General features: G+C 32.8%; 1 protein-coding gene across 1 annotated transcript; it reads right to left on the minus strand.

Annotated features, from left to right (window-relative positions):
• Window positions 1-8,989: 8,989 nt before the first annotated feature.
• LOC110739348 lies at window positions 8,990-10,024 on the minus strand. The gene has a single exon (XM_021919813.1). The coding sequence runs from the start codon at window positions 10,022-10,024 to the stop codon at window positions 8,990-8,992; it is 1,035 nt and encodes a 344-aa protein (XP_021775505.1).
• Window positions 10,025-12,591: the final 2,567 nt, after the last annotated feature.

The raw sequence follows: 12,591 nt of genomic DNA on the forward strand, positions 1-12,591 counted from the left end.
GTATCTTGTTGCCTTGTTGGTAATAAATGATATTAGTGGTTAAATAATACATGAAAAATTCGTGGCATGATCTTGTCACAGGAAATAAAATCAACCAAAAAAACTTAAAAGTGACAACAAATCAACAATATATTATATCATGGTAAAAATTATTATGGCAAATTAAAACTTGAGCCCCAACTTAATAATTTTCCCATGTGGCTAAGAAATTTTTTTAAATTGTTCTCGTGGCAAATTGTCTCCTATGCCACGAGTAATTTTATTTCGTGACGAAGAAAAACACTTGTGTCACGGATATTTTATCCCTCATAGTATTTTATACTTTATCCGTTTTAGTAATATTGCAACAACTGAACTTTTGCATTATTTATCAGGCTTGTTTAACCACAAATTATGATTTATACGTAAAGTAAAATATAGTCATGTGATGTTTTGTTAGATCCGTCTTGTTTTTGTTAGATCCGTCTTGTAAATTACTTTTCACAATATCAACTTTTAATAATTTTTAACTTTTATATAATTATAGATATTTAACATATAAAATGTGCTTTATGATGCGTAATTTCATCCTTGTTGCAATATTTGTGGAACAGAGGAAGTATACCATAGCTCATCGTCATTGTTCTTGTTTAATCGATAATCACTGTTATTATATTAATAATTATTACTATTATTATATTAATCATTATTACTAGTATTAATCATAACTTAATACTAAAACAGACACCGGGAGTGACACGTGTCACATCCTGGTTCTGTTTTTTCCCTCCAAAACTCCCCTTCCTTTTTAGATAAAATAATTTTGTAAAATATTTGTACAATTAAACTATAATAATTTTATTCCAAACCTTTTATAAATATTATTTTTTATTTGGTATTTTTTATTCTTCAATACACATTTATCTAAAATATTTTCAATTCTTATATAATTATCTTTTATAAGGAGTATTAAATTTTGCCAAAAATTTAATACCCTTTCATTACCTTTTTTCAATATTCATTTACTAAACTTTGACCGTTATTTTTTAGTAACGTATAAAATATCAATAAAATATCAATTTTATTATAAAATAACGGTACATGCATACAAAATTCACATTAGAACTACCATTACATTAAAATAACGTAGAGTAGTGTGGGTCGTTGGAAAAAAAAAATTTCTATTCATATTATTGATTTGAAATCTTATGAAACATTAAAAATTGAATTAATTTTCTGTAAAATATTAATGTAATTTTACCAACTTATAATTTTTTTTTTAAGGTTTTCTTTAAAAAAATTTCCAAAAAAAAAATGATAACGACATAGATAAAACTTCGTGAAATATGAAATAAAACAGTAAAAATAGCAAAGAAGAAAGAATTTTTAGATTTCCTCAATAATGTGCATGCTCTAATGAAGAGTCTGTTCTGTTCACCTTATTTTCACTTATTTCAGGTCTAATAAGTTCAGATAAGTTTATATAAGTTCAGATAAGTTAAGTTCAGGAAAAATAAGTTCAGAGAAGTTAAGTTCAGGAAAAATTAGTTATGATAAAGGTTACCAAAGTTCAAATTACGACTAAAATAAGTTTTAATAAGTTCCAGATAAGTTCAGATAAGTTAAGTTAAGTTCAGATAATTAAGTTCTGATAAGTTAAGTTAAGTTCAAATTAATTCAGATAAGTGAAAATCAGGAGAATAGAATACACTCGAAGTACAAATTGTTGTACAATTAGTTTTATATATTTATTTATTTATTTATTTATTTATTTTTTTATCTAAAATATGAGTTCATACATTAAACTTTTGCTTTGCCTTTTGATATAGATTTATGACAATGTACTTTCTATAGGTTTGATATGTATGTTTTATCAAATTTTGTTTGTTAGATTTTTATTTTTTATTATTTTTAGGAAAAATAGACTTGTTGTGCATGGCATGGGGCCTAAGCTAGTTATTAATATATATTGTAACACCCTAAAAATTCCTTTCCTTTAAAATACCTGTTTTGCTCTTTTTAAAATATGAAAAGAAAATTTTAAGACATTACCGTCACCGTAAAAACGGCTAAGGCAAATATCAAAGACGCACATCAGAAGACTCACTTTAAAAACCAATCAAAACAAGTCAACTTAAAAAGTCAAACCAACAAAAGTAAAGTCAAACCAAATTCAAACGAAATCAACCTATAACTTGGAACCTTTGTAGACCCTTATTAAAACCAAAATAACACTTAAAACCTTTGTGTTAGTCTCACAAGCAAAATATATAATATTCAAAGCAATAAATCACATCACATTCTTATAGAAACTAAGCATGATTCGCTCTTCACTCATGTCCATCATGAATATGCTTCATCACCTGAAAAGCTTCTCTTTACTTTGGCCCCACTACTCGCCATTAGAAATGGGTCGTCGTAGGGCCAAGTTAAAGACAAGGCCAAACAAACATACAAACGCACAATCAGCAATGCTGAGTACATAAGCGTAAACAGTACACACTAACATGCTTTCATCCTATCATCACACAACTTACCTTGTTACACCTGTTTACAAGCATACAACATACAACATAGCTAACTAACAAATCACTAGATTATTTATTTAGTTTGATTACGCATCGAACGGGTTTCCCCCCAACCTGCCCCAATAAAGGGGTACTAACACGGGAGCTAACCGTGCCAATATAAAAGAATTACTCGTAAGTGGCGGAATTCCTGCGCATAATAAAAAATATTCTACAGCGTCCTGTACTCCCAATAGAAGTTATGGTCAAATATAAAGTTGCAAAACTCCCCCCATATGTTCATACTCAAGGTATATACGTTCCAACAGTTTTGGAGCGCAATCTCTTTCACTTTACGTTGTTTACATATTTTTAGACATGGTGATGACTCTCAAACCATAACATAATTAATCATAATAAATCATTCAAGCAATCAAACACCCATTTAATTCTTGCATAGTTAGTGACCACATAAATTAAATGTTGAATCCTTTTTAAACTACCTTTGTAATACTCCATATTTTTATAAATTATTTAATTAATTATAAAATATATTTTAAAGGCTCAAGTATTTTAATTAAATATTTTAAAGGGCTAAAGTATTTTAATTATTGACTTTTATAAAAGTAAAATATATTTTGGGCTAAACGTTTATTAATTACTTGGACTCATTTAAGTAATCGTATGTAAACAATCCTTACATATTCCTGCTATTGGACTTACCCATTTCATTTAATTAAGCCAATTTATTTATTTGAACCCTTGTGGGTCAAATATCCTATAACTCAAGCACACTTATTGATTAAGCCCAAACTTAATCTACACTCTATAGATATGCCCCAAAACCCCAAAAATTCCCCACACAAAGAGGCTCAAAAAAAAAAATAGATTTTTGGGGTAAGTATTATTTTCTTTCTTTTCCCTTATTTTTCTTTTCTTTCTTTTTCTTTTTACTTATTTTTTTTCCTTTTTCTCTTGTTTTTGGGGGTTTCATGCGTGAACCATCCCCACGCAAGCAATGAAGCAAGCATGGCTTGCCTTCCTCCCTTTTTCCACCTTACTGCCACGTCAACCAAGAATGCCGCCTACCCAGCTACGCCGACCGACCACCGCCGCCCAGTCGGCGACCAGCCACCTTGCCGTGAGCCACCCTTCTCTCTCCTCTTGTTTTAATTATTATTTCTATAATTTTATATTATGGGTTTTTGATTTTAATTATTGAAATATGATTAGTATGTTTTATAATTGTGCTTTAATGATTAAAGATTATAAATTTCATATTATAAAATATTTTAAATTTTAGCTTTATAAAGTATTAAAAGTCAGAGTTTTAATTATTAAAGTGTTGATTTTTAGGGTTTTAATTTACAATTGATTTGGGGGTTTTATATACCCATTAATTGTAAGTGATAATAAAGCCTAAAGATTATGTTTTTATGAAGTTTTGATGAGAATTTATTAAAATAGTATTGCTGAAATTTTATTTTAAGTACTACTTTTATGTTTTAATGAAAAGGGGTTAATTACCCATAAGTAGAGAAGGTTTTAATATAATTTTCAGATTTATTTGAGGGGTTTAAACCTTAAAAAGTATGCTGGAATTTTTATATAAACACTACAATTGAGTTTTACTTTGTGGTTTTAATTACCCACGTAAAGAAAGAGTTAAAGCCTTTAATTTAAACCAAAATTTTAGCTTATTAGAGAGGTTTTAAAGGGTTTAAAAGTTGCTGAAAATTTGTGTAATCAAGAGAGTATTTGAGTTTATGTATTTGGTATTGTATGAGACTTTAAGTTGAGTAATTTCTAGCATTGTGGCTAGTTGGAAAGACGATTTAAGGTACGTATGCGCGTAGGATGTGTTAATTATGCGTAGTACCATGTTAGACAATTAAATTTGGTATCAAGTATGAGATTAGTATCATGTTAAGTTGTTGGTGTGATACTTGGAATGATTGATTATTTATCCATGTCTTATATGTAAGCATGTGAATATGTTGGAATGATTATTATGAGCTTGATACAAGTTGAAAGTAATTGAATCATGGTATATTATTTATTATTCATTATCAAGAAGACATGCATTTAATTAGCAATATGTTTATAGAAAAGAGCTAAAGTTATATTTATTGAGCATGATTCATGATTTTATTCTCACCCATTTATTATTGGAGTTGAGTCAAGAAAGTTAGTTTATTTATTTACTCACCCACATAAGTTGAGGTCGAGTCAAGAAGTTAGTTTATTACTCACTCACATAAGTTAAGATTGAGTCAAGAAAGTTATTAGTGCATTTTATGCACCAAGGTAGTAATCGAACAATTTTATGCACAAAACTAGGCAAGGAACCTTAATTAAAATAAATTGTATGTGCTCACTAGTTAATTCAAGAAACAAACTGAAGTATGTGTTGATGATTGTTGTGACGTTTATCTTGATTGATTGGTTAGAGTCATCACAAGTTAAATTGGTAAATCACGTAAGTGTAAGAGGATACACACCAAAACTCTTGGAACGTATATACCTTGAGTATGAACATATGGGGGGAGTTATGGGGTTTTATATTTAACCATTGCTTCTACAGGGGTACAGGATGCTATACTTTCATTTATTATTAATGCGCTGGAATTCCGTCACAAGGTGACATAGTAGGTGCCAATTGGGGTAGCTCCCTAATTAGAAGCTCAATATTTTAATGTGCTATTTTTAAGGAATGAAACCAGTTCGATGCGTTATCCAACATTATTTATTAATTAATTAAACTAGAGTCATGAGTCAAAGGTAAGTTGACTTGTATTGTATGGCAAGCATATTTTATTTATTTATTTATATATTTATTTTATTTATCTATTGTCTATTGTTAGGATATTCATGTTAGTGTGATTATTCCTATTGGTGCATATGTACTCAGTTTTTGCTGATTCGTACTTGTTGTTTGTGTTTGACTTTTCTTTGGATTGACCCTATTATAACCCATTTTACATGGCGAGTAGTGAGGTTGAAATAAAGAGAAGTACAGGTAGAAGGAGCATATCAAGCATGATGGAATTGAGCGAAGAGGGTTATATGTTTCTTTGTTTATTATTTATTGTATTAATTTATTTATGAAATTGTTGACACTAACATTAATTATTGTTTTGATATTTTTAGTTTGGTTTTAAAAAGGGCCTTTAATGGTTCCAATTTATTGATTTGATGTACGTTGGTTTGAAGTTTAAATTTGTTTTATAAAACTTTATTTTATTTGAGTTTTTGAAAGTCAGTCTTTCGTTGTGTGACTTTGAAAATAGCCTTAGCCGTTATCACGGTGGCAGTAATATTTTGGAGATTTCCTAAATTGAGTTTTATTTAGAGTAAAAAGAGTATTTTGAAAGGATATAATTTTCAGGGTATTACAACCTCGGTGTTAAATAACACCTTAAGCGCATAAAGCACTACAAATCCTATCCCTCGGTGTTTAGAACACCTTAAGTGCACTAGGCACCAAAACATAATTTAATCCTCGTGTACATAGACACTTAAATTATGTTTTGGTGCCTAGTATTTCAATATTCCAAACTCAATTAAATATTTAGTTTAATTAAACATGCTCTCAATCATGCCAATAATAAAAGTGTGGTTCATATTCAACATGCCAACATAATTAATTCCGATCACCAATTCACCACAAATAATTCATACTTCACAAATCAATCACCAACATCAATCCAATCAACAATTCCAACCAATACCTATCATGATACTACCTTGGAATTAATTAAACAAAGCCTAGCATGCTTCTATACACTTAAATAATTATCGAGTACGCGACCGTACCTCGAATATGATCTCAAAATCGCCACGACTATACGAAATCACTCACTTGGAAATCTCCTACAACCCAAAATTACAAAGAGACATTAATACCTATTCAATATAAATTTCCAACAACATATATACTCTTTAAATCACTTATAAACCCTCTAAAACAAGCTGAAAATTAATTTAAAACCCCTACTTTTATTCCCAATTTATGGGTAATTAAAAATCCTTTCAAGAAACATAATTCTAATCTTTATATAAAAATTCCAGCTTTATAAAAACATGTAAAATTGTTGTAATTATGTTTAAAAATACCTATTTCAATAATATTAATCATCTACAATCAAATTCCATCAATATACATTAATTTAGAAACCTAGGGTTTTCAATTTGGGGCTTTTAAATTCAAAAACCAAATCCGAAATTTATATACATAATAATCATAATCAAACATCATAAAAATTATCACACAAACCAAAAAAATAATTAAATCAAGGCTAGATTAGCATTAAAACAAAAAGAAATTTTTTTATTTTTTTTATTTTTGTTGTTGTTGAAAGCTGCATAGCCACATGACGGGGAGGGGGCTGCTACCGCCCTCCACCCCAGCGGCTGCTGCTGGTGGCGGTGGATAGCCGGTAGGTGTTGGTGGTGGTGGTCGGCCACCTTGGGTGTGTGCGTGAAGGGGGGGGGGGGAAATTAAGGGAGAGAAAAAAAGAGGAGAGAGAGAGAGTTTACCTTTGGGTATTCTCCATCTTGGGCAAGATCTAACTTGCTTATAAGATGGGTATTTATACCCCCCCCCTTCTCAAAATCCTCCTATTCTTAAATTCCCTTTCTACCCTGATCCCTTATCCTATTCAAACTAGTCATTTGACTTTCTTTAAATACCATTAACTTTAAATTTCCTTTTATAAAATAATATGCCTCAAAGTTTCTAAATAATAAAATAAAATATTTCCAAAACCATTAAATAAATAAAAATGGACCTTTAATTAAAATAATTTTTTTCAAATTAATAAAATACCATAAATAATTCATTTCAAATTATTTAAACGGTTCATAAAATAATGATTTAAATTAAAATACGTACAAAATTAAATATTACGGAGTAATAATTATTAATAATTAATATTAATAGGTAAAAGCTAACGAACGTCCCCGGGGTGAACGTCCTCGGGGCATTGGATAAGACAACTAAAAGTAGAAATATTAACTTAAAATGAACATTAATTATACCGATCGGCACGTGATTTTGTCATGCATTTCCAAATTCATACCACTTTAGGAAGTATTTTAAATGTTTATCTAACGCCTCGAGAGTTCTTTAGCAAGATCCATGTTAATATTAGTACAATTATTATAATATATGTATAATAATTAATACTACCTCTATTTTGCATTAATTGCAACAAATGGGTATTATTTGTGAGATATAAAGAATTTTCTTATTTTAATTAATGTGAAACAAGCGTAGTATTATATGATCAATATTATTAAATATTATTACATTAATTTTTATTATTAATTACTATTAATTATTATTATTATTATGATGACTATAATAATTATTGGGTAATGCTATACACAGCCCTTAGGACTACAAATAAGCATTTAATATCTTTCCTTTTTTGGTATAAGTTTAGGAATGCATGACAAAATTACGCGCAAATCAGTGTAATTAATGAATATATTTTATTAATATTTTCCTCTTTTAACTTCTTATACATAGCCGTTAGGGCTACATATAACATTTTTCATAATTATTTTATAATAATAACTATTATTATTATTATTATTATTATTATTATTATTATTATTATTATTATTATTATTATTATATCTCAAAAACAGACAAAGTCATACGACTTACAATAAATTAGTGGGAAGCTGAGATACAATCTAGGCCCCCACTCCTCTAGCTATAGCAAAGCCTACCCTAGTGAAGATATGAGCTGCAGCACGAACCCCAATGTCTTGCGTCGTCGAGAACCTCTGAACCCGCTTCAGCAACGCAACAGCCTCCTCTAATTCTCCAAGCGAAGAAAAAGAGAAGGGAATGAAACCATATCCAATCAGCCGACAACTAGCTTCATACTTCACCCGCTTCCGATGAGCCGCATCAGCCACAACCCGTCCAGAAGCAAAGTCAGATAGTCCTGTCTGTGTCAAAGGAGAAGACCCTGTTAAGTCCACACATACATCGCAACCACGATCCCATGAATAAAGTAACATATCTGCAGATCTGAGGGCCCTGTCATTTCCTCCAAACAACCCTATGTCAACCTCCTTTCTTGCTGAAATCCCAGATTTGTAGCAAATATCAACAAGGGTATCCCAAACAACATTATGCCAATGTTTAATACCCACAATACCAGCACACGACACCGCGTGATCACCTAAAATATCCCCAGTAAAAACTAGCACAACACACATCGGTAGGTCTTTGCGTTCATCGTCTGACCCAACCTAGAAATAGGGACCGCCCGAAGCCAAGAAGAGGTGTGATCTCCCTGCTGCGATTTCCATAATGTAGATTGCCGAGGAGACAAAGAAAAGGCGGATTCTGCAGAAGCGGTAACCTTTGTGAAATATATATTTTCCAATTTCTTTATGAGTTTAAGGGCAGCAACCTCACTAAGATTACTCATAATGTCAGACTCCACCGTTCTATTGAACAAGCTCAACGCATCCTCAAAGGCTCAACCAAGGCCAACAACGCCAGCATGCCATAGAAGCCTTGTCTGCAACCCAGCAAATTGTAACCGCGAAGCAAGAAAAGCATAATGACGAACATCACCTGCGGAATAAACACCAAGCCTACCATACGCAAAAGGCAAGGTGGCAAGCCGCCACTGCCAATCGCCAAACCCAGGCCCTGAAGCAGTAACAATACGCTCCAAGGAAGATCGAAGAGCCCCATTGAATGTGCGCTGAGCCGCCTCAAAAGTACTAGGAGGACAAGTACGCAATGCAAAGTAGAGTTTAGAAACTCCAGTACAAGCCCTAAGCAACAACAGCTCACACTGAGGATCATCAAGCTTAGAAACCCTATCCATAAGCGCAATGGTCTTGGTCACCCTTTGCATCACAAGCTTACCTCCAAAATCGAAATTAGAATTAGCGGGACCACCAAGCAACTTAACACCACGCAAGGGTCGAGCAATATTAGGTGGAAAGACACCCACAAGCCTGCTTCGTGGGTTTTCTAAAGGCCAGAAAACTTCAGTTTTTTCCACGTTAAGATGTAACCAAAGACGAGGCCTTTCCTCCATAATCAACTGCAGAACCTTCCCCACCACCAACGTGTCACTAATAACAGTGCCGTCATCCAAATACCAAGCTCGAAGACATACATCAAAAGTGTCTCTCATTTTACACACCAGGAGTTGTAAAACCAAAGCAAAAAGCAGAGGACCAATGGGATCACCCTGCTGCACCCCCTGAGACGACCATAAGGTGTGGTCCCCGTAATACAATCTAGCTGGATTAGAGTAGCAGAATTCAACCCATCGCGAAAGGCCCGCACAACGATGACGAACTTCACGTAACATGGCCGCACGTTCAATTAGATTGAAGGCATTTTGAAAATCCACCAATAACATAGAAAGACCAACATCGGAACCACAATCCTCAATCAACCGATTCACAGCATGAAGAATCGCCTCACCTCCCGAAGAAACTCTAACACAAAATTGGAGACTATTAAAGTAACTCCCTAAAGACTGGCCAACCATAACAGCACCGACCTTCGAAACCGCTAAACAATAACCACGGCTATAGGACGAATACCACCACCAGGCTTGACAAGTGGTGTAAGAGGAGCACTAGCAATATACTCTCCTAGTTCCATAGGACACTTTCCAGCTAAAAAGAGATTAACCACCCCGATAATAGAGCCAACTAACTCATATTATTATTATTATTATTATTATTATTATTATTATTATTATTATCATCATCATCATCATCATCATTATTATTATTATTATTATTATTATTATTATTATTATTATTATTATTATTATTATTATTATTATTATTATTATTATTATTATTAAAGATTGATTCATAAATCAAAAGTCATACGACATCTATAAAGAGATTTTAAATTAATAAATACATGACAATTGAATTAAATAAAAGCTTCCTTTTAGTAGAGCTACGATCGTTGTTGCAAATTGTAAATTCTTCATACCCTCTTTTATATCGTCACTACAAAAATAATGAGAATAGGCAACATCTAAAATTGCAACACTAAAAAAACCATTACCCTTGATAACCTAAGGCAACAAATATTAAATGTTACTATGAACCAAAATAATACTACTAGATCCATGTGCAACAATTAAAAAAGTGTTGCTATAAACCATTAAAGACAATAATCACCTAAAATGTTACTTTTCTTTTACCTAAGGTAACAAGTTTAGAAAATGTTGCTGGAAAAGATAACAACAATACAATTGTCACCTAAGAATGTACACTACAACATTTCACCACTTGTGCCACGAATTATTCCATGGGAATTCAAATTTCGTAACATAATTTGATCTTGCCACGGGAAAATAAATTCAACCAGTAAACTTAAAGGACAACAAAATATTATGCCACGAGAAAATAAAAATGTGTGGCTAATTGAAACTTGTGTCACTGCTAAATAATTTTCCCGTGGCTAACACACATTTATGCCACGAGTAATTTGTTCTTGTGGCAAATTGTCACTTGTGCCACAGATAATTCTATTTTGTGACAAACAAACACTTGTGCCACAAGTATCTTATCCCTTGTTGCATTCAAACACTTGTGCCACATTAAAATTATGTATAGGTATAATTAAACACCAAAATATTAGCACAACCCAAAAAAAAAAAAAAAAAAAAATCTAAAAATTCACAAATCCCAAAAAATTTTAGATTAGAATATGAAACTTTGAGTGTAATATTTTAAGATTATAGGCTAATCACAAAAAAGTCTCTACCTAGGTAGGTGATTTTTCAAACCGATTTGAATTTAAAAATATATTTCATGAGGTATAATTTAGCGCAGTTTCGAAAAGTAATTTTTGCTAAATCCATTTTCCCACTAAGTTTTAGGAGGTACGACCGTATAAAGAATTGGGAGAGACTAAAATCTTAAACCTAGGGCGTGTTAGGCTAAGTTCTTCAAGCGGATCTAGTATGAGTTTGGTGAGATCCGATAAAATTCGGGTAGGTTTTTTTTTTTTTTTTAAAAAAATAAAGATTAAATAAAAAAAAAGGAAAATTTGCATTAAATAATACGACCTTTACCCCGCCCGCTAATAACAAGTTGACCTTTTATTTATTTCAGAATAATACGACCTTTAGGGGTACTCCGCTTTAAACAAGTTATTTTACCTACAACCTGAATAACCGGTTAAAATTTTCAATAAATTCGTTTAATATTCTAATTAACTCTTAATTAAAACTTTAATTATGGTTAATTAATAGTTAAAATAATTAAAATCTTAAAAAAAAAAAATACCCACCTCCACCACCAGCCACCCTTTCCCCCTCCCCGACGACCTTCCCCTTCCCTGGCAACCTGTCAACCCAGCCCTCAGCGCCGGCCGCACCTAGATCTCCCCTCCCACGGCACCAGCGCCGATCATTTCCCTTGTCGGACCGACCCACCTCCCCCTGCCGGAGCTAATCCCTCCCCTTGCCGGAACCAACTCCATCACCTTTCCTCCTTCCTTATCCTTTTCCCCTTCCCCTCCTTCGTTCATTGATTCCAGCCAAGAACCCAGGCAGCCACCCCACTCTTTCCCTAAAAACCGACCACCCCCAGCACAAAACACCCACGACCAGCCACCTCATCCCCGAAACACCCACCCTCGAAACACCCTACCCCAGTGACATCCACCCCTGAAACGACGTACCCCACCCTGACCCCACCATAAAACGCCCCACCTTGAAATGACTAACTTGGGGAGTGGAGTCGACGCCGGAGGAGGGAGATCTGGGCGCGACCGGCGTCGGAGGGCGGGAAGGGGTGCTAGCAGACGCCGGGGAAGGGGAAAGGGGAGGCAGCCGGTGGCTGGTGGTTGGTGGGGAAGATTGTGGTGGATTTTTTTAAAAAAATAAAATAAAAAAATTAATAATCATTTAAAAATTAAAAACATTAAAAAAAAATTTAAAAAACAAATAAAATTTTCAAACAAATCAAACAATGACACGTGTCCATATAACCTGTTAATCAAGTTAATAACCGGTCATACCTTGTTTAAAGCGGAGTACCCCTAAAGGTCGTATTATTTTGAAATAAACAAAAGGTCAACTTGTTT

Source organism: Chenopodium quinoa, unplaced genomic scaffold (genome assembly GCF_001683475.1).
Source record: "Chenopodium quinoa cultivar QQ74 unplaced genomic scaffold, ASM168347v1, whole genome shotgun sequence".
In the NCBI taxonomy this organism is placed as follows: Eukaryota; Viridiplantae; Streptophyta; class Magnoliopsida; order Caryophyllales; family Amaranthaceae; genus Chenopodium; species Chenopodium quinoa.